The sequence below is a fragment of the Lagenorhynchus albirostris genome, chromosome X, assembly GCF_949774975.1.
Source record: "Lagenorhynchus albirostris chromosome X, mLagAlb1.1, whole genome shotgun sequence".
Taxonomy (NCBI): domain Eukaryota; kingdom Metazoa; phylum Chordata; class Mammalia; order Artiodactyla; family Delphinidae; genus Lagenorhynchus; species Lagenorhynchus albirostris.
Window position 1 is genome coordinate 103,444,657 of NC_083116.1, and position 24,174 is coordinate 103,468,830.

Here is a 24,174-nt window from a genome sequence, read left to right on the forward strand (position 1 = left end):
ATGAGTCAATGTGAAATAAAGTAAAGGGAAAGGGAGAGGGCTTCTTAAAACAGGGTGATTAACAAATGCATCTCTGAGGAGGTGCCATATGAGCTAAAACCTAATGGATAAGAATGAATCAAAAATGCAAAAAGGTGGGGAACATATTTTAGGTAATGAGAACAGCAGGTGTAAAAACCAAGAGGTATACAAGGGCCTGTGTTACTTCAGATGTGAAAACAAGGCTATTATATCTGAAAGGTAGTGGGCGAGAAAGAAAGAGGCCATTAGATTTCTATTAGCTAAGAGTTCAGGATTGGGTCATGTAGAACCTTGTTGGTTAGGGAAGCAGTTTGGATTTATTCTAAACAAATGAGAAGTTTTGAAGGGTTTTAAGTATGAGAATGTTGCACTTTAATTTGTGTTTTTAAAAAGATAATTCCAGCTGTTTCAAACAGAATGAACTGAAAGGCATGAGGAGAGTTAGGATGTGAATGTATTGGACCCAGAAGGCAAGGATCATGGCTTGGGTGAAATAGTAATAGAGGACATGAAGATGAGTGCATGCATGTATTCCTTTTAGAGGCAGAAAAGGCAAAGCTTGATAATGGATCAAATGAGGGAATACAGGAAAAAAAAATCAAGGGCAATACCTAAGTTTACAGCCTGACATAATGTATGAATATTGTAGCCATATTTGGAGGTGGTGATTAATGGGGGAGACTAATGGTTTTGAAGAGAATTGGGAGCCTTATTTTGTGTATAACGAATTTGAGGTATCTCCTGAGGAAAGAGAGGTCTAAGCTGGAGATAGGTATGTGGGAATCATTAACATATAGGCAATATTTAAGAGAGAGGGAGAGGAGGAGAAAAAGAGGGAGGAGGGAGAGGAAGAGGAAGGGAAAATTGGATGACATCACCTAGGGAAGAGTGAGTATAGCTAATGAAGATCCAGATCCAACCTATAAGTCTCTCCAAAATTTCATCTCATTTAAATAGGTTACACCAGAAAGAAGGCCTGAGAAAGTGTGGCTAGATCCTTAGAAAACCTGAAAAATGTAGTGTCAAAGAATCCAAGGAAAACAAAGCAGTTGAAGAATGAAAGAGTACAACTGGGAGCTACAGAATCAGATGGAGATAGAGAAACATCGATAAGGCTTGGCAACATTGTAGCCATTAGAGGGGTAGAGGAACAGAAGGCAGTTGTCTGATCCCTTCTTACCTCAAGATGCCTTCTGAGCCCATCCTCCTTAAAATAGTGACCGTACCCATTCCCTACCCATTTTATTGTTCTCTATAGCATTTGCAATCTGAGAGGCTGTAGATTTGTTTTTATGTATTGTCTGCATCTCAACTAAAATCTAGGCTTCATGAGGGCAGAGTCGTTGCTTTGTTCACTGCTGTATTCATTCATTCTTGGCATATATAAGATGTTAGGTAAATGAGTTGAATGAAACGGGGAGCAGTGGTAAGAAAGTAGGTATATAAAGAATATATCTGAAAGATTTGAAAAGTTTTTTTTGTGAAGGGGAACAGAGAAATGAAAGAGGAGCCAGACAGGCTGATGAGAGCAGATAGTTAAATTCAGGAATTATGCCAGCAGGTTGTTAAACGTGAACTCAGTCATGGTAGGAGGACTTAGGCCAGGGAGATTGGTGAACACTACATATCAGGGATTTCGTTGTTATTGTGCTTGTTTTTTGTTTGTTTTTGTTTGTTTTGAAAATGTTTACCAGCATACCAAAGTTTTTGTTTTTTGTTTTTTTAATCTGCTTTGTCTTTCAAGTGGTAAGAAAGCATGTGTGTAGGCTGAGGAGGAATTGAGGATTCAGTAGAAAACAAGTGAAAAGTACAAGTAGAGAGATTTGCCTTAATTGAAATGGGAACACTTTAATTGTAAGGAGAGGAAAGAACAAGTGGGTGGGCATAGTTGTCAGTATCTGTGATTTGTGGTGGAAAGATGAGGGAGCTTTTTTCTGAGAGTTAAAATCCAAACATTTGTTTATAGGATCATAGAAGATAACCTAGCTCTCTCTTACTAGTTACCGTGGTCCTTTATTCCACCTTATACCTCCATTTATGCAGTATTTTTCAACACACACACACGATTCTATGCAATATTCAAAATTATATACTCTATTCTTATTGAGTATATGTGTAGTTTCCATGAAAACCAATCACCTGAGTTATGTTTTATGCCTCTTTTAACACCATTGATTATATTCCCTTGGATAAAATGTTACCTCTTATCATTGTCTTGATATTTGCTTATTATATGCTTTCTGATGCTTATTCACTTTTTCACTTGTACCTTTCTCCATCGTTTCACATCTGATTATTCTAACTTTTATGAAGTTCTAATTCACATTTTTTTCATGTTAAAAGTTATTTATCATCCATGCATATTATTGTGTGTATAATCAGGAACCCTGATTATATAGGTGGAAGTTAGGAACCCCAAACTTATACTCAAATAAAACTTTATTATTACTGTCAAAAGCAGAGTGTGTCTCTGTAATTTGAAAATGTATAACAGTTTGCCCCTTATTTATTTTGTGTTTCTTTAGCATACTTGTGCTAGTGCTTAGGAACTACACAAATGCATGCTGTTTGCCCACTGGGTCCAATTTTCAGTTTGAATTATACAAAGCTGGGGATTAGTTCAAGAAAACTTCTTTTGCCGTCCGTTATCTTGCCATTTGTTTATGAAGTTTGTTAGTGATGGTGTCTTACTAAACGCTGTGCCGCTTCTTCTGATGTTGCATATGGTACCTGGTGCTGCCATGATACAGTGCATCATATTCGTTATGATGCAGACCTCACTCCTCCATAATAAATCTTTTCTGTCTGAGAATTTTGCCTCTGGGTTGTCTTTGGCTTGTCCCATAATCCACCAATTTCTACCCTCGGAGTTAGGAGATAGAGCCATTCTAATTATAAAAGTGATTCATTCCCAAGTGAGTTGATGGCATGGATTACACATGGTAAGAACCCCACAAATATTTGCTGAATGTATAAATGCAGGCAAACTCAGAAATTATAATTATGTTCCAATTGGAACAAGTCATGACAAATAATGGATAAAGTGTATTGAGTATTTACTCTGTACATTCATTTTCTCTCAGAAGCATCATAACTAGCCATTTGTGGGATAATATGACTTATTTTACAGATAAAAACTGCGATATATGGGGAATTAGTTAACTTTACCACAATCTCTTACTTATAAGGGGCAGAACCATGATTTGATGAGGTATGTTTAATTCAACAGGCTAAGCTATTTGATATGAAATGGATAAATTTTGTATAATATTTGTTACAAAAAAGATTGATCATATATACAGTTTGTGCCTTAAGCTAGTTATCATTGAGGTACTTGCCTTGGAACTGCCCTTACACCATCAGGCATATTTCCAAATCCCAAATCATACCAGAAAACACCATAATAACCAATGAAATTTGTGTCAAATGAAACGAGCATCTTCATTCTGGTTTCATTATTGATCAAATACCATTTCTAGCTCTGTAGAGAATGAGGGGGTAGAAATAGAATATTTTGTGTTAGTAAAGATATTATGTGGGGTTACTTATGAAACTTACTGTACTTTTTCTAGCAGTAGGGAAAAAAGAAGTCAATTTGGTTACATCAAAAGCAAAGTACAGAAGCAGCAGGTGACAATTAAGGAAGCAGAGTTAAATGTCACCGAGCTAAAATACTTCCTTCTCAAATGGAAACTCCAGTAGTTCTTCCCACAATAGGCAGGTAGTGAGAATTGTAAGAAGGTACAAATGTTTTTCCATCAGTAGACTCCCACACTGACTGATTAATTTCCATTTGTTAGGTCAAGCTAGCTTCTATTCTCCTGGTTTAGAGGACAGGTACTGAAAAGTTGTTCAGGATTTAAATGGTCAGGGTTATTTATTTTTCACTTTTTAACATCTTTATTGGACTGTAATTGCTTTACAATGGTGTGTTAGTTTCTGCTTTATAAAAAAGTGAATCAGTTATACATATACATATGTTTCCATATCTCTTCCCTCTTGCGTCCCCCTCCCTCCCGTCCCCCCATCCCACCCCTCTAGGTGGTCACAAAGCACCCAGCTGATCTCCCTGTGCTATGCGGCTGCTTCCCACTAGCTATCTATTTTACCTTTGGTAGTGTATGTATGTCAATGCCACTCTCTCACTTTGTCACAGCTCACCCTTCCCCGCCCCATATCCTCAAGTCCATTCTCTAGTAGGTCTGTGTCTTTATTCCCGTCTTACTCCTAGGCTGTTCATGACATTTTTTTTTCCTTAGATTCCATATATATGTGTTAGCATACTGTATTTGTTTTTCTCTTTCTGACTTACTTCACTCTGTATGACAGACTCTAGGTCCATCCACCTCATTACAAATAACTCAATTTCTTTTCCTTTTATGGCTGAGTAATATTCCATTGTATATATATGCCACATCTTTATCCATTCATCCGATAAGGGACACTTAGGTTGCTTCCATGTCCTGGCGATTGTAAATAGAGATGCAATGAACATTTTGGTACATGACTCTTTGAATTATAGTTTTCTCAGGGTATATGCCCAGTAGTGGGATTGCTGGGTCATATGGTAGTTCTATTTGTAGTTTTTGAAGGAACCTCCATACTGTTCTCCATAGTGGCTGTATCAATTTACATTCCCACCAACAGTGCAAGACTGTCCCCTTTTCTGCACACCCTCTCCAACATTTATTGATTCTAGATTTTTTGAGGATGGCCATTCTGACTGGTGTGAGATGATATCTCATTGTAGTTTTGATTTGCATTTCTCTAATGATTAATGATGTTGAGCATTCTTTCATGCGTTTGTTGGCAATCTGTATATCTTCTTTGGAGAAATGTCTGTTTAGGTCTTCTACCCATTTTTGAATTGGGTTGTTTGTTGTTTTTTGTTATTGAGCTGCGTGAGCTGCATGTAAATTTTGGAGGTTAATCCTTTGTCAGTTGCTTCATTTGCAAATATTTTCTCCCATTCTGAGGGTTGTCTTTTGGTCTTGTTTATGGTTTCCTTTGCTGTGCAAATGCTTTCCAGTTTCATTAGGTCCCATTTGTTTATTTTTGTTTTTACTTCCATTTCTCTAGGAGGTGGGTCAAAAAGGATCTTGCTGTGATTTATGTCCTAGAGTGTTCTGCCTATGTTTTCCTCTAAGAGTTTGATAGTTTCTGGCCTTACATTTAGGTCTTTAATCCATTTTGAGCTTATTTTTCTGTATGGTGTTAGGGAGTGAACTAATCTCATACTTTTACATGTACCTGTCCAGTTTTCCCAGCACCACTTATTGAAGAGGCTGTCTTTTCTCCACTGTATATTTGTGCCTCCTTTATCAAAGATAACGTGACCATATGTGCGTGGGTTTGTCTCTGGGCTTTCTATCCTGTTCCATTGATCTATATTTCTGTTTTTGTGCCAGTACCATACTGTCCTGATTACTGTAGCTTTGTAGTATAGTCTGAAGTCAGGGAGCCTGATTCCTCCAGCTCCATTTTTCGTTCTCAAGATTGCTTTGGCTATTCGGGGTCTTTTGTGTTTCCATACAAATTGTGAAATTTTTTGTTCTAGTTCTGTGAAAAATGCCATTGGTAGTTTGATAGGGATTGCATTGAATCTGCAGATTGCTTTGGGTAGTAGAATCATTTTCACAATGTTGATTCTTCCAATCAAAGAACATGGTATATCTCTCCATCTATTTGTATCATCTTTAATTTCTTTCATCAGTGTCTTACAATTTTCTGCATACAGGTCTTTTGTCTCCTTGGGTAGGTTTATTCCTAGATATTTTATTCTTTTTGTTGCAATGGTAAATGGGAGTGTTTTCTTGATTTCACTTTCAGATTTTTCATCAGTAGTATATAGGAATGCCAGAGATTTCTGTGCATTAATTTTGTATCCTGCTACTTTACCAAATTCATTGATTTGCTCTAGTAGTTTTCTGGTAGCATCTTTAGGATTCTCTATGTATAGTATCATGTCATTGCAACCAGTGACAGCTTTACTTCTTCTTTTCTGATTTGGATTCCTTTTATTTCTTTTTCTTCTCTGATTGCTGTGGCTAAGACTTCCAAAACTATGTTGAATAAGAGTGGTGAGAGTGGGCAACCTTGTCTTGTTGCTGATCTTAGTGGAAATGCTTTCAGTTTTTCACCATTGAGGATGATGTTGGCTGTGGGTTTGTTATATATGGCCTTTATTATGTTGAGGAAAGCTCCCTACATGCCTACTTTCTGGAGGGTTTTTATCATAAATGGTGTTGAATTTTGTCAAAAGCTTTCTCTGCATCTATTGAGATGATCACATGGTTTTTCTCCTTCAATTTGTTAATATGGTGTATCACCTTGATTGATTTGCATATATTGAAGAATCCTTGCATTCCTGGAATAAACCCTACTTGATCATGGTGTATGATCCTTTTGATGTGCTGTTGGATTCTGTTTGCTAGTGTTTTGTTGAGGAATTTTGCATCTATGTTCATCAGTGATATTGGCCTATAGTTTTCATTCTTTGTGACATCTTTGTCTGGTTTTGGTATCAGGGTGATGGTGGCCTCATAGAATGAGTTTGGGAGTGTTCCTCCCTCTGCTATACTTTGGAGGAGTTTGAGAAGGATAGGTTTTACTTCTTCTCTAAATGTTTGATAGAATTTGCCTGTGAAGCCATCATGTCCTGGGCTTTTCTCTGTTGGAAGATTTTTAATCACAGTTTCAATTTCAGTGCTTGTGATTGGTCTGTTTTTATTTTCTATTTCTTCCTGGTTCAATCTCAGCAGGTTGTGCATTTCTAAGAATTTGTCCATTTCTTCCATGTTGTCCATTTTATTGGCATACAGTTGCTTGTAGTAATCTCTCATGATCGTTTGTATTTCTGTAGTGTCAGTTGTTACATCTCCTTTTTCATTTCTAATTCTATTGATTTGAGTCTTCTCCCTTTTTTTCTTGGTGAGTCTGGCTAATGGTTTATCAATTTTGTTTTTCTTCTCAAAGAACTAGCTTTTAGTTTTATTGATCTTTGCTATTGTTTCCTTAATTTCTTTTTCATTTATTTCTGATCTGATATTTATGATTTCTTTCCTTCTGCTAACTTTGGGTTTATTTTTTGTTCTTCTTTCTCTAATTGCTGTAGGTGCAAGGATAGGTTGTTTATTTGAGATGTTTCCTGTTTTTTAAGGTAGGATTGTATTGCTATAAACTTCCCTCTTAGAACTGCTTTTGTTGTATCCCGTAGGTTTTGGGTCGTCGTGTCTCCATTGTCATTTGTTTCTACGTTTTTTTTTGATTTCCCCTTTGATTTCTTCAGTGATCACTTGGTTACTAAATAGTGTATTGTTTAGCCTCCATGTGTTTGTGTTTTTTACAGTTTTTTTTGATGTAATTGGTATCAAGTCTCATAGCGTTGTGGTCCGAAAAGATACTTCATGTGATTTCAATTTTCTTAAATTTACCAAGGCTTGATTTGTGACCCAAGATGTGATCTATCCTGGAGAATGTTCCATGAGCACTTGAGAAAAATGTGTATTCTGTTGTTTTTGGATGGAATGTCCTATAAATATAAATTAAGTCCATCTTGTTTCATGTATCATTTAAAGCTTGTGTTTCCTTATTTATTTTCATTTTGGATGATCTGTGCAGTGGTGTAAGTGGGGTGTTAAAGTCCCCTAGTATGATTGTGTTATTGTCGATTTCCCCTTTTACGGCTCTTAGTATTTGCGTTTTGTATTGAGGTGCTCCTATGTTGGGTGCATAAATATTTACAATTATTATATCTTCTTCTTGGATTGATCCCCGTTGATCATTATGTAGTGTCCTTCTTTGTCTCTTGTAATACGATTTATTTTAATGTCTATTTTGTCTGATATGAGAATTGCTACTCCAGCTTTCTTTTGATTTCCATTTTCATGCAATATCTTTTTCCATCCCCTCACTTTCAGTCTGTATGTGTCCCTAGGTCTGATGTGGGTCTCTTGTAGATAGCATATATACGGGGTTTGTTTTTGTATCCATTCAGCCAGTCTTTGTCTTTTGGTTGGAGCGTTTATTCTATTTACATTTACGGTTATTATTGATATGTATGTTCCTGTTCCCGTTTTTTTAAGTGTTTTGGGTTTGTTATTGTAGGTGTTTTCCTTCTCTTATGTTCTTGCCTAGAGAAGTTCCTTTAGCATTTGTTGTAAAGCTGGTTTTGTGGTGCTGAACTCTCTCAGCTTTTGCTTACTGTAAAGGTTTTAATTTCTCTGTCAAATCTGAATGAGATGCTTGCTGGGTAGAGTAATCTTGGTTGTAGGTTTTCCTCCTTCATCACTTTAAATATGTCCTGCCACTCCCTTCTGGCTTGCAGAGTTTCTGCTGAAAGATCAGCTGTTAACCTTATGGGGATCCCCTTGTGTGTTATTTGTTGTTTTCCCCTTGCTGCTTTTAATATTTAATATTAAATATAATAAATATAAATTTCTTTATATTTATTTTTTGATAGTTTGATTAATATGTGTCTTGGCGTGTTTCTCCTTGGAGTTATCCTGTATTGAATTCTCTGTGCTTCCTGGACTTGATTAACTATTTCCTTTCCAATATTAGGGAAGTTTTCAACTATAATCTCTTCAAATATTTTCTCAGTCCCTTTCCTTTTCTTTTCTTCTTCTGGGACCCCTATAATTCAAATGTTGATGCGGTTAACGTTGTGCTGGAGGTCTCTGAGACTGTCCTCAGTTCTTTTCATTCTTTTTTCTTTATTCTGCTCTGCATTAGTTATTTCCACTCTTTTATCTTCCAGGTCACTTATCCATTCTTCTGCCTCAGTTATTCTGCTATTGATCCCTTCTAGAGTATTTTTAATATCATTTATTATGTTGTTCTTCATTGCTTGTTTCCTCTTTAGTTCTTCTAGGTCCTTGTTAAATGTTTCTTGCATTTTCTCTATTTCCAAGATTTTGGATCATCTTTACTCTCATTATTCTTTACTGTTTTTCAGGTAGACTGCCTATTTCCTCTTCATTTGTTAGGTCTGGTGTGTTTTTACCTTGCTTCTTCATCTGCTGTGTGTTTTTCTGCCTTCTCATTTTGCTTAACTTACTGTGTTTGGAGTCTCCTTGTCACAGGCTGCAGGTTCATAGTTGCCATTGTTTTTGGTGTCTGTCTCCAGTGGCTAAGTTTGGTTCAGTGGATTGTGTAGACTTCCTGGTGCAGGGGACTGGTGCCTGTGTTTTGGTGAATGAGTCTGGATCTTGTCCTTTTGGTGGGAAGGTCCACGTCTAATGGTGTGTTTTGGGGTGTCTGTGGGGTACAAGCTCAATGAGTAGCTGGAGAACAGAGTTTTGGAAATTTGTTGCATTTTGGATTTGATAATTTAAACGCAGTACACTTCACTTTGATTAGCCTCACACAGAAGACATTTGATGTTTGGTTACAAAGCATTCAGTGTAAAGTTGGTTTATCTGAAACTTGTAAAGTCAGGATTGGTTGAGAATTTCCATTTAATTGACTTTTACCCACCAGCTTCTGTGCATTTGTTTTCAGGCACTATCAGAATGTTTGGTCTTAACACCACAGAGTCCCCACTCCCATTTAATTCCCCCAGAAATCTCGGAAAGGTAGCAGATTTGTGGAAGGCAATTATTTTTTCTTTTTATACAATGAAGCAGTAGAAACTAAGTGATAGGGATAAATTGGTAGGGGGTAAATTGAGGATTTTGAAATCATTTATTTTTAATTTTGCTTCCCCATTAGAATCAAAGTTCCATGAGAACAGATCTCTGGGCTTATTTATTTACCACTGTATCCACAAAGACTAGGATTTATATCTGTGTCCTCAAAAACTAGTTTGGTACAAAGTAGTAACTCAGTAAACATTTGTTAAAAATATTTTTCACTGTCTCATATTGTCAGTCCGATACTTTTCAGAATCAGTAACATCACTTCTAGCTACCATTATTTATTTGATTGAATACACAATGTATATTTGCATAGGTATCTTTAGCATTGCTTGTTCAATGGCCAGAAAGCTGAACTAGTTTTCAGTGTATCTGAAACCTCCTGTAAGCACCTGATTTTTTGGTTTTGTTTTTCCCGTTAGACCCTAGGTAAGCGTTATGCATGTGTTTTTTTCCCGATATGCGGGGCTCTTACTGCTGTGGCCTCTCCCATTGCGGAGCAGAGGCTCCGGACGCCCAGGCTCAGCAGCCATGGTTCACAGGCCTAGCCGCTCCATGGCATGTGGGATCTTTCCAGACTGGGGCACGGACCCGTGTCCTTTACATCGGCAAGCAGACTCTCAACCACTGTGCCACCAGGGAAGCCCAGCTTTATGTATTTTGAGCACTGTTTTCTACTTCTACCAGGATTACAGTCATAGTTTTCTGCTAGGTATACCATAAGCACCTTGATAGGAATAATTGGATGTTTAAAAGATAAAATTTTTTAGTGTTTCTCAAGTATAAATAAAAGCCTATAGTTTTTATCATTAATTTTTGCATGAGAGTGAATCATCTTCATTAATACAAATTATTTTCATTACTTTATTTTTTAGCCCTTTAATGAGAAGCATTGTTATTAGATGATAAAAGCAACTTGGATCAGTGAGTGAAATGCTAAAATTATGGAACGGCTTAATTAAGGGGTACTTAATTTAGTGAGGGCAGAACATGTATTGTAGAATATTAAATAATTTAACTGGAGTGGATCTGTGTGAGTTATTTTCTTACTAGAATACTGTATATCCATTGTGTACAATGACTTGTAAATGGAAAATGCATGTATGTAGTGCTGGATGAAAAATATTAAAATTGAAAATAACAATCTAGCCCTTTAATGAATTAGTTCATTGCTATGATATCACCTACAATTTACAAATTCTGGTGCTTAGAGATCAGATGACATTATGACATTGTCTCTTAATTTATAGACCTCAGGTGTAAACCCACTCTGCTTCAAGCAGTAAGTTCTTTAGAATTTCACATCTGTGTGTTTGGTTATTTTAGCAAACACAGGATTTTTTTTATTGTGTTTACAAATATGTGTTTACATTTTCATACTTAGAGCTATCTCACCATGTCTGGTTTGGGACCACAAGTTTCTTCTTTCCAGTTCACCCGTTCCCCTTTTCTTACAGCAAATTTATTTATTGTTTTGTTCCTAATACCAATTCTGTAGAAACTGATCCAGGTTTATTCTGATCATGGTTTCTAGATGACATCCTTCTTAATTTTGCTATAAAGCTCTTAAAAGGCTGACCAAACTTTGTGAGTGCATGTTTATAAATCTCTTATCTTTGAAATCCTACTTCTGATTACACATGATATACATTATAATCCAGTATTTCAGTTCCTGCCTTTCTCCTGGCAGAAAACTGACCTGAGGGTTAGACAGTGGAGGCTCCCGTTTAGATTTCCCAGAGATATTTAAGGTTGTGTCTGGCATCTGGCTAATCACACTTTCTGGAGGTTGATTGCCCAAGATAAGAACAGTTTTGTTGAAAACACCAGTTTCCTAACAAACTCGTTCATACTGACTTTTTGGGAATGACGGCATACTAAAAGAAAACTTGGTGCAACTTTGATTTTATTGTCTCTGTTTGATCTTTACAGATATTTTATTATAGAATATAGTATCTAATTATAAAATTAGTGAGTGCAGAATATTGTGGAAGATACAGATAGGATGAAAGAGAAAAAGTAAATTATTTTCAATCCCACCAACATACCCATCTCACTAATGTCTTTTTCTGTGTGTGTGTGGTACGCGGACCTCTCACTGTTGTGGCCTCTGCCGTTGCGGAGCACAGGCTCTGGACGCGCAGGCTCAACAGCCATGGCTCACGGGCCCAGCCGCTCCGCGGCATGTGGGATCTTCCCGGACCTGGGCACGAACCCATGTCCCCTGCATCGGCAGGCAGACTCTCAACCACTGCGCCACCAGGGAAGCCCCACTAATGTCTTAAAGTATGTTCCCCTAGTCTTTTCCATAAAAGTTTTTATTATATTCTATGTAAATTATTCATCCTTATCTTTGACGTTACTTTATAAAGAATTTATTTTCATATATTATCAAATATTCTTCAAAAGCAACATTTTGAATGGCTTTGTAGTACTCACATACAATTATTATTATTTTTTTTCATTTTAAAAAGTTTTATTATCATCAAAGATATGCATATACATAGTTCGAGGAGTCAGAGTTTTAAGACTTGAAACAAAAAACTAGTTGCCTTTTGTCCCAACCCTCTTCACCCACGATTCCCGCAACCCAGGGTGGGAGTCTTTCCAGCTTCCAATTTTCTAGCTGAAGCCTTTGATTTTGCCTCCATGGTTCTAAATAGAAAGCTTATCCTGCTTTCTCTTGGTTTTTCAGATTTAAACATTATCCAATGAGTTCCTACAATAAAAGATGAGGATTTAGCTCTCGTAAGAGCTGCATACTTACTGCCACCTCCAACACACATTTCACCTTTCTCTAGTCTTCGAGTATAGTTATATCCTAGTTTTTGGCATTGTAAATGTTTTAATCTGAGTAATGACATCTTCAGTTGTAAAAAATTTTTAAGTATCAGTTTTGCTTTTTTGCTGACTTTTATATCATCTTGGCTTTTAGGTCCCTCTCCCAAACAGTGGGCTCTTTTTACTCATTTTTTTAAAAAATTAAGTTATTATTTATACAGAGTAAAATACATCCTTTTTTAATGTGCAGTTCTGTGAGTTTTGAGAAATGTATACAATTGTATAATTGCCACAACAACCAGGATACAGAACAGTTTCATCAGTTCAAAAAATTCCCCCATACTCATTTATAGCCAACCCTTCCCCCACTCCCAACCCCTGGCATCCAGTGAACAGTTTTCTGGTCCCATAGTTTTGCCTTTGCAAGATGGTCATATAAATGGAAACATCCAGGGACTTCCCTGGTGGTCAGGTGGTTAAGAATCCGCCTTCCAATGCAGGGGACGTGGGTTCGATCCTGGTTGGGGAACTAAGATTCCACATGCCATGGGGCAAGTACTGAGCCCGTGTGCTGCAGAAAAGACCCAGCACAGCCAAAATTAAAATAAATAAACAAACAAACAAACAAACAAAACCCATCCAGTATGTAGTCTTTTATTTATTTATTTGGCTGTGCAGCAGGATTGTGTGATCTTAGTTCCCTGACCAGTGATTGAAACCGGGCCCCCTGCAGTGGAAGCACAGAGTTCTAACCACTGGCCCTCCAGGGAATTCCCTGGTATGTAGTCGTTTTTTTGAATTTAATATAATTTAATTTTTTTATACAGCAGGTTCTTATTAGTCATCAGTTTTATACACATCAGTGTACACATGTCAGTCCCAATTGCCCAATTCAGCACACCACCATCCCCACCCCACTGCAGCTTTCCCCCCTTGGTGTCCATACGTTTGTTCTCTATATCTGTGTCTCAACTTCTGCCCTGCAAACCTGTTCATCTGGACCATTTTTCTAGGTTCCATATGCATGGGTTAATATACGGTATTTGTTTTTCTCTTTCTGACTTACTTCACTCTGTATGACAGTCTTTACATCCATGCATGTCTCAACAAATGACCCAATTTTGTTCCTTTTTATGGCTGAGTAATATTCCATTGTATATATGTACCACATGTTCTTTAAGCATTCATCTTCCAGTGGGCATTTAGGTTGCTTCCATGACCTGGCTATTGTAAATAGTGCTGCAGTGAACATTGAGGTACATGTGTCTTTTTGAATTATGGTTTTCTCTGGGTATATGCCCAGTAGTGGGATTGCTGGATCATATGGTAATTCTATTTTTAGTATTTTCAGGAACCTCCATACTGTTCTCCATAGTGGCTTTATCAATTTATATTCCCACCAACAGTACAAGATGGTTCCCTTTTCTCCACACCCTCTCCAGCATTTATTGTTTGTAGATTTTTTGATGATGCCCATTCTAATTGGTGTGAGGTGATACCTCATTGGAGTTTTGATTTGCATTTCCCTAATAATTAGTGATATTCAGCAGCTTTTCATGTGCTTCTTGGCCATCTGTATATCTTCTTTGTAGAAATGTCTATTTAGGTCTTTTGCCCATTTTTGGATTGCGTTGCTTGTTTTTTTTTAATATTGAGCTGCATAAACTGTTTATATATTTTGGTGATTAAGCCTTTGTCCGTTGATTCGTTTGCAAATATTTTTCTCCCATTCTGGGGGCTGTCCTTTCGACTTGTTTATGGTTTCCTTTGTTGTGCAAAAGCTTTGAAGTTTCATTAGGTCCCATTTGTTTATTTTTGTTTTTATTTCCATTACTCTAGGAGGTGGATAAAAAAAGATGTTGCTGTGATTTATGTCAAAGAGTGTTCTTCCTATATTTTCCTCTAAGAGGTTTCTAGTGTCCAGTCTTACATTTAGGTCTCTAATCCATTTTGAGTTTATTTTTGTGTATGGTGTTAGGGAGTGTTCTTATTTCATTCTTTTACATGCAGCTGTCCAGTTTTCCCAACACCAGTTATTGAATAGACAGTCTTTTCTCCATTGTATATCCTTGCCTCCTTTGTCATAGATTAGTTGACCATAGGTGCGTGGGTTCATCTCTGGGCTTTCTATCTTGTTCCATTGATCTGTGTTTCTGTTTTTGTGCCAGTACCATGTTGTCTTGATTACTGTAGCTTTGTAGTATAGTCTGAAGTCAGGGAGTCTGATTCCTCCAGCTCCGTTTTTTTCCCTCAAGACTGCTTTGGCTATTCGGGGTCTTTTGTGTCTCCATACAAATTTTAAGATTTTTTGTTCTACTTCCGTAAAAAATGCCATTGGTAATTTGATAGGGATTGCACTGAATCTGTGGATTGCTTTGGGTAATATAGTCATTTTCACACTATTGATTCTTCCAATCCAAGAACATGGAATACCTCTCCATCTGTTGGTATCACCTTTAATTTCATTCATCAGTGTCTTATAGTTTTCTGCATACAGGTCTTTTGTCTCCCTAGGTAGGTTTATTCCTAGGTATTTTATTCTTTTTGTTGCAGTGGTAAATGGGAGTTTTTCCTTAATTTCTTTTAGATTTTTAATCATTAGTGTATAGGAACGCAAGAGATTTCTCTGCATTAATTTTGTATCCTGCAACTTAACCAAATTCATTGATTAGCTCTAGTAGTTTTCTGGTGACATCTTTAGGATTCTCTATGTATAGCATCATGTCATCTGCAAACAGTGACAGTTTTACTTCTTCTTTTCCAATTTGTATTCCTTTTATTTCTTTTTCTTCTCTGATTGCTCTGGCTAGGACTTCCACAACTATGTTGAATAATAGTTGTGAGAGTGGACAAGATTGTCTTCTTCCTTATCTTAGTGGAAATGTTTTCAGGTTTTCACCATTGAGAATGATGTTGGCTGTGGATTTGTCATATGTGGCCTTTATTATGTTGAGGTAGGTTCCCTTTATGCCCACTCTCTTGAGAGTTTTTATCATAAATGGGTGTTGAATTTTGTCAAAAGCTTTTTCTGCATCTATTGAGATGATCATATAGTTTTTCACCTTGATTGATTTGCGTATATTGAAGAATCCTTGCATTCCTGGGATAAATCCCACTTGATCATGGTGTATGATCCTTTTAATGTGTTGTTAGGTTCTGTTTGCTAGTATTTTGTTGAGGATTTTTGCATCTATATTCATCAGTGATATTGGTCTGTAATTTTCTTTTTTTGTAGTATCTTTGTCTGGTTTTGGTATCAGGGTAATAGAATGAGTTTGAGAGTGTTCCTTCCTCTGCAATTTTTTGGAAGAGTTTGAGAAGGATGGGTGTTAGCTCTTCTCTAAATGTTTGATAGAATTCACCTGTGAAGCCATCTGGTCCTGGACTTTTGTTTGTTGGAAGATTTTGTTTGTTTGTTTGTTTGCGGTATGCAGGCCTCTCAGTGTTGTGGCCTCTCCCGTTGCGGAGCACAGGCTCCGGACGCTCAGGCTTAGTGGCTATAGCTCACGGGGCCATCCACTCCGTGGCATGTGGGATCTTCCTGGACCGGGGCATGAACCCGTGTCCCTTGCATTGGCAGGCGGACTCTCAACCATTGTGCCACCAGGGAAGCCCTGTTGGAAGATTTTTAATCACAGTTTCAATTTCATTACTTGTGCTTGCTCTATTCGTATTTTCTGTTTCTTCCTGGGTCAGTCTTGGAAGGTTATACCTTTCTAAGAATTTGTCCATTTCTTCCAGGTTTTCTGTTTTATTGGCATAGAGTTGCTTGTAGTAGTCTCTTAGGATGTTTTGTATTTCTGCAGTGTCTGTTGTGACTTCTCCTTTTTCATTTCTAATTTTATTGATTTGAGTCGTCTCCCACTTTTTCTTGATGCGTCTTGCTAATGGTTTATCAATTTTGTTTATCTTCTCAAAGAACCAGCTTTTAGTTTTATTGATCATTGCTAATGTTTTCTTTGTTTCTATTTCATTTATTTCTGCTCTGATCTTTATGATTTCTTTCCTTCTGCTAACTTTAGATTTTGTTTGTTCTTCTTTCTCTAGTTCCATTAGGTGTAAGGTTAGATTGTTTATTTGAGGTGTTTCTTGTTTCTTGAGGTAAGCTTGTATAGCTATAAACTTGCCTCTTCGAACTGCTTTTGCTGCATCCCATAGGTTTTGGAACGTCATGTTTTCCTTGTCATTTGTCTGTAGGTATTTTTTGATTTCCTCTTTGATTTCTTCGGTGATCTCTTGTTTATTTTGTAACATATTGTTTAGCCTCCAAGTGTTTGTATTTTTTATGTTTTTTTTCCCCTGTAATTGATTTTGAATCTCATAGTGTTGTGGTCAGAAAAGATGCTTGATATGATTTCAGTTTTCTTAAATTTACTCAGGCTTGGTGTGTGACCCAGTATGTGATCTATCCTAGAGAATGTTCCGTGCGCACTTGAGAAGAAAGTGTAATCTGCTGTTTTTGGTTGGAATGTCCTATAAATATCAATTAAATCTATCCAGTCTGTTGTGTCATTTAAAGCTTCTGTTTCCTTATTTATGTTCATTTTGGATGATCTGTCCATTGCTGTACGTGACGTGTTAAAGTCCCCCACTATTATTGTGTTACTGTCGATTTCCTCTTTTTTACCTGTTAGCAGATGCCTTATGTATTGAGGTGCTCTTATGTTAGGTGCATATATATTTATAATTGTTATATCTTCTTCTTGGATTGATCCCTTGATCATTATGTAGTGTCATTCCTTGTCTCTTGTAACATTCTTTATTTAAAAGTCTATTTTATCTGATACGAGTATTGCTACTCTAGCTTTCTTTTGATTTCCATTTGCATGGAATATCTTTCCATCCCCTCACTTTCAGTCTGTATGTGTCCCTAGGTCTGAAGTAGGTCTCTTGTAGACAGCATATATATGGGCTTTTTTTTTGTATCCATTCAGCAAACCTGTGTCTTTTGGTTGGAGCATTTAATGCATTCACGTTTAAGGTAATTATTGATATGTATATTCCTATGACCATTTTCTTAAGTATCTTGGGTTTATTTTTGTAGGTCCTTTTATTTTCTTGTGTTTCCCACTTAGAGAAGTTATTTAGCATTTGTTGTAGTCCTGGTTTGGTGGTGCTGCATTCTCTTAGGTTTTGCTTGTCTGTAAAGCTTTTGATTTCTCCATCGAATCTGAATGAGATCATTGCCAGGTAGAGCAATCTTGGTTGTAGGATCTTCCCTTTCATCACTTTAAGTGTATCATGCCACTTCCTTCTGGCTTGTAGAGTTTCTGATGAGAAATAAGCTGTTATCCTTATGGGTGTTCTGTGTTATTTGTCATTTTTCCCTCTCTTCTTTCAGTAATTTTTCTTTGTCTTTACTTTTTGCCAGTTTGATTACTGTGTGTCTCGGCGTGTTTCTCCTTGGGTTTATCATGTATGGGACTCTCTGCACTTCCTGGTCTTGGGTGGCTATTTCCTTTCCCATGTTAGAGAAGTTTTCGAGTATAATCCCTTCATATATTTTCCCTGGTCCTTTCTCTCTCTGTTTTCCTTCTGGGACCCCTATAATGCAAATGTTGTTGCGTTTAATGTTGACTAGAGGTCTCTTAGGCTGTCTTCATTTCTTTTCATTCTTTTTTCTTTATTCTGTTCTGCAGCAGTGAATTCCACCATTCTGTCTTCCAGGTCACTTATCCGTTCTTCTGCCTCATTTTTTCTGCTATTGATTCCTTTTAGTGTATTTTTAAGTTCAGTTATTGTATTGTTCATCTGTGTGTGTTTGTTCTTTAATTCTTCTAGTTCTTTGTTAAACATTTCTTGCATCTTCTCGATCTTTGCCTCCATTCTTTTGCCTAGGTCATAGATCATCTTCACTATCATTATTCCGAATCCTTTTTTCTGGAAAGTTGCCTATCTCCCTTCATTTAGTTGTTTTTCTGGGGTTTTCTCTTGTTCCTTCATCTGGTACATAGTCCTCTGCCTTTTCATCTTGTCTATCTTTCTGTGAATATGGTTTTTGTTCCACAGGCTGCAGGATTGTAGTCCTTTTTGCTTCTGATGTGTGCCTTCTGGTGGATGAGGGTATCTAAGAGGCTTGTGCGAGTTTCCTGATGGGAGGGACTGGTGGTGGGTATAGGTGACTGTTTCTCTGGTGGGCAGAGGTCAGTAAAACTTTAATCCACTTGACTGCTGATGGGTGGGGCTGGGTTCCCTCCATGTCGGTTGTTTGGCCTTAGGCAACCCAACACTGGAGCCTACCTGGGCTGTTTGGTGGGGCTAATGGCAGACTCTGGGAGGACTCATGCCAAGGAGTACTTCCCAGAACTTCTGCTGCCAGTGTCCTTGTCCTCACGGTGAGCCACAGCCACCCCCTGCCTCTCCAGGAGACCCTCCAACTCTAGCAGGTGTGTCTGGTTTGGTCTCCCCCGGGGCCACTGGTTCTTCCCCTGGATCCCGATGCACACACTGCTTTATGTGTGCCATCCAAGAGTGGAGTCTCTGTTTCCCCCATTCCTGTCGAAGTCCTGCAGTCAAATCCCACTAGCCTTCAAAGTGTGATTCTGTAGGAATTCCTCCTCCCGTTGCCAGACCCTCAGGTTGGGAAGCCTGACGTGGGGCTCAGAACCTTCACTCCAGTGGGTGGACTTCTGTGGTATAAGTGTTCTCCAGTCTGTGAGTCACCCACCCAGAAGTTATGGGATTTGATTTTACTGTAATTTTGCCCCTCCTGCCCTCTCATTGTGGCTTCTCCTTTCTCTTTGGATGTGGGGCATCTTTTCTGGTGAGTTCCAGTGTCTTCCTGTCGATCGTTGTCCAGCAGGTAGTTGTGATTCTGGTGTTCTCGCAAGAGGGAGTGAGAGCACGTCCTTCTACTCTGTCATCTTGGTTCAGGGCCCAGTATGTCCCCATACAATTATATATTTGATCATTTCTAATTTTAGTTTTATGTCAAGCAATTTGGAATGGTCTGAATATTTTTCTTTTTTGTGTGATAAATATTTATTTTATAATTGTAAAGAGGGCTTAAATTTCACATTGTTTATATAAATCTTCTTTTACATTTCTGATTATTTCCTTGTGGTGGATTCCTAGAAGGAAAATTACTGGGTCATTGAATATGATTGTTTTTAGATATAGCCAAAATATTTTTTGTAATGTTGGAACCAACTGATACTCTTCCAGCAATGTAGGAGTTTGGCCAAATTGCTGACACTTCTGCAACATTAATTGTTATCCTTTTGTCATTCTTTGATAATTTGATAGGCAATGGAGTATAATTAAACACTTCCATCTTTATTTAATTTGCATTTCTTTGATTACTGCTGAAATTGCATTTTTATGTGTATTTACTCTTGTTATACCTCACTTATTAGAAATAGAAATCACTACTACTATGGAGAGTGTAGGTGATGTTTGCTAATGGAACCACATAGATCACAGGGTCATCATTTAGATAATGACTTTGAGATACTTGGTTTTCAAATGCACTAAGATAGCCTTCTCTGAAAAAATGAAGGTAAGGTACTGAAAAGTATGATGCACTGACTGGGTTCCAATTCTGACTTGAACTAGCTTTTGAACTTGCCATCAAACCACTGTGGCCTTCAGTTTCTTTGAAAAATATGCAATTTCCCTAAATGGTTTATTTGTTCCATTATAGCCCTCAGTATTAAAATTCTGGTGACTATAGAAACACTCATCAGAATCAGTGTTATTGTTCATAAAATAACATTTTCTGGCAGTATTATGAGTTGTCAAAATCTCCATCCTGAACTGGTTTCAAAGACTGGATTAGAAATTATTAATTTAACCTTTTGTGGCAATCAACCCATTATATAATAGGGTTTTTAGTGCAAAGGTAACTTTTATATAATTTTAAGTTCTTATTTTGGGGGTTCACCCACTTCTTTCAATTTGTGTATTTTAATGTCTTATAATAAAAAAAAAAGGAAATCACATCCCATCATTCTCACCTTCCTTAAATTCTTAGGTTTGGTGGGTAAACCCAGGGGTCAAGAGATTTATGAACATTCAGACTTGGAGTAGGTTGATGTCGCCTTTAGAAGCATGGTTGGTTACTCAGGTGAGACCACTGTTAATTGGTTTACATTCAGAATTTTGTTCATTGGAGCAAGTCCACTTCAGATTGGCAGTTTCAGAAGGGACGGGTTGATGTTGGTTAGCTTGCAGAAGCATGATCAAGACCATGTAGGCAGGTAATTGCTAATAGATTAAATGAGATTGAAACCTGTATTGGTGGCTACTTGTTACCATAGCTACAGAACAAGCAGTTTCCTCCTTCAATCCTCCTTCTTCCATTTCATTTTCAGTTTATTAATCTTTGTACCCCCAGGACTTAGGGCAGGATTTTGTATATAGGCATTCGCAAAGACTATGGAGTAAATGATCTGAAATTGAATGAAGTTATTTTGGGGATGTCTTAGAATTTCTATTATGCATCCCCTTGTTTTCATTACATAGCCTATTTTAGTTCTCTGACACCTCCTATCTGGATTGGGTCCCAGCCTCTTACTTGCCTCTAGTGTTTTTCTCCTTCATTCCATTCTGCGCTTAATGGTTTTACTTTACAAGAATTTTAATGGTGTCACAGTCTTGATCAAAAGTAGTTAGTTACTCTCTAACCTATTGAACTAAGGCCAAATTGACTACTTTGCTATTGATGATCCCTTAGTGTTCCACATACAAGCTTCCCATTTTTTCCTGTTAACCACTATTCTCAACTCTGTGGCTAAGACACCCAAAGGCTCTCTTCCCAGAATATGTCTAATCTGTCCCTACCTCTGCACTTTTACTCATGCTTTTCTACTGCCTAGAATACCTTTCTCCATTTAATTAGGTTTTCCCCTAATGAAACCCTATACAAATTTATTTCAGTTTTCTATTCATAAAGAATTTTCTGATCCTCCAGTAATGTATGCTTTCTTCCTTTTTCTGAACATATTAAAGCACTGGCTATGCCAATTAGAGGAACACATTTTAAATTCTCTTTAGCAGTGCAATTATTTTGTTCTTCTTATTTATTTTATTATTCCAAACTGTAAGCAGAATCCATGGATTCTCTATCTTGTTAATCTCCTGGATAATCTATTAAAAATATTTAAAATTTAATAGGTCTTTAGTAAATATATTTGGAAGGAATTCAACATATTTTAGAATATCTAAATTCCTTTTGGTAAAAACAAAAAGAAATACTGGATTCTACCTACTGGTACAGCTGAATCGTGTACAGCTTCTGAGGTGGGATGGTAATAGATTGGGGCAAAAATATCAATGGTTTGATCCAATAGTGATTGTAGTGATTGATATTTATGAATATTCACGTTCATCCAAAAGGTGTTTTATGTAGATAAAATATGCTACAATTTTTGACATTTGCTTGGGGCAATAGAAATAATGCTAGATCTGTTTTTACCTTTATTTATTTTGATCATGGTTTGCATTTGAGGCCAGACATACATTTGCACATGTCTAATATAGCAGTAAATAGTCATGGAACTTTTTATTTACACAGACAATCTTTTAAAATTCAGTGCCTTTCTCACAGCATGGTTTTATTTAATGCACTAAAAAATAAACAATTCTAAATTTTGCTCATTACAGATAAAACTGACTAGTTACTAGTGAGAAGGAAGAAAACATTCTAGAGTTTCAAAAACATATTGTGAAGAAGTATAGTATCTGCCGTACAATGAACACTTGAAAAACAATTATCAAATGAAAGGTAGATTTTAGAATTTCAAAGCTAAGTCAGTAAGATTTTTTTTTTTTAGAAAGGCAGTACTTATACACAAGGTATTCTTTAGTTCTTTCCTAAAAAATATTTGCAAAAAATTATCTTCACCATCTGTTGGCTAATAATTAAATTATAATAGGGAGCAGAGAATATGTATTATATATCAATAACTTTGTACCTTTAAGCCTTATGCATTTAAGTGTCCAGTAAGTATCTTTTGAAAACAAGTAAGCAAAACAACGAAGCAGAAGGTAATGTAAGAGCGTGCTTCTGTGTCATTTTTTTCGACCCTTGTTACTCAAAGTATGGTCTTCAAGTCAGCAGCTTCAGCATCACCTGGGAGCTTGCTGGAAATGCAGAGCCTCACGCTCCACCCAGACCTACTGAATCCGATTCTGATTTTAAAAAGATGCCCAGGTGATTCATATGCACATTAAAAATTAAGAAGGACTGTATTATACCATGGATAGAAGCAGACCAAGGAACATTAGCTAACTTTTTGCTTCTCTGTAACTCTTTTTAAAAATGCTTTAAAAATAATTGTTCTGATTAATCATGTTCCTGTGACTTGCAAAGTAATGGAGTTAAGTGACCTGTTCAACCTCCTTTTATGCTTGTGAACTTGAAATTTGACTGTTGTCTTTTTAACTTATAAACAGAACACCTGACCAAAATATACATATTTAACTTAAAACAGATCTTTTAATGCTAGCTGAGCTAGGATAAATTTATGGCAAGAAAAATGCCTGGCACATTGCTGCTAAGTTGTCTTGGCCTCCTGCCAGGATTTATGTTTAACACTTCTGGGATTAATGGTACTCTTCACATAAAGGATTGTTTTTGCATTTGGTTCCCTGGAATGAGCACAGTGGGTAAATTGTGATGCCAAGTAGCAAAAGAAGCTTTTGAAGGAGCTGCCACTTATTATATGTGTTATTACGAATTATTTTTGACTTTAAATGCTGGATTTCTTTCATTCCCTAGATGTGGCAAAGGACATAACATCAGATCAACTTTATGTGAAGGACTTTTAAATTTATCTCTAACGTCTAAGAAGGAAAGCGACATCTGACTTTAACAGATGCACCATAATGTAAAGAAATATTTTTAATGTAGTTAAGGAATATTACAAATCATTATTCTTATGGTATATAGTTTTATTTTATTTTGATTGTAGAAATACACGGTTCGTTTCAACACAGAGACATTATTTTGCTCTTTACATGCTTAATCACCAGCAAAAATTTGATTAGGAGGTGCAAGCTTTCTTTACTGGAAGCCAGGGCATTAAGCTCTTTGGTGTAATTGTTTAATTACCAGTGCACCATTTTAATTGACATGCTATTATAACTTTCCATGGAAAGGAAGATGCAATCTTTTATTTTTGTTTCTTATCTAATGAAAACCACTCTCTTAGATGGGCTAGTTTGGCAATTTGACTTAGGAAAAAGTATTGCCGAATGCAGTTTTTATGTGAACAAGGAAAAGAAATTAACTTTAGTGCTCATCTCATTGGTCTGCCAAATTGGAAGGACATTTTAGGCCTGATTATCATGTTCTAATTAGTCTCTGGAGGACATTCATGGACAATCGAGTGCTCATTAATCTGTCTTCTTCCTGTAACATTGATTTGTTCATTCCCCTTTTAGACACTCAAATATAGAAACCAAAAATTGATGTGTGGTGTTAATGTGCTTACAGATGTTGCCACCACTTATCCAGATAAGAAGTCCATCTTAATGTACGTCACATCACTCTTCCAAGTTTTGCCTCAACAAGTGAGCATTGAAGCCATCCAGGAGGTGGAGATGTTGCCAAGGCCATCAAAAGTTACTAGAGAAGAGCATTTTCAGTTACATCATCAAATGCACTATTCTCAACAGGTAAAAGATCGAAAGAATAGCTAATATCAATGATATTTTCTGTTTTATATGGATTTTTAGATATCATACACACATATCTATATTGTCTATGGATGGATACACATATATGTATATATAG

At 36.9% G+C, this 24,174-nt stretch overlaps 1 protein-coding gene across 1 annotated transcript in view; it reads left to right on the top strand.

Moving 5' to 3' along the window:
- DMD (dystrophin) overlaps nt 1-24,174 on the top strand; it is a 2,123,521-nt gene that overhangs the window by 498,233 nt on the left and 1,601,114 nt on the right. Inside the window, exon 8 of the mRNA XM_060138437.1 lies at nt 23,875-24,056. Coding sequence (XP_059994420.1) covers nt 23,875-24,056 — 182 coding nt within the window. The remainder of the gene's footprint in view (nt 1-23,874; nt 24,057-24,174) is intronic.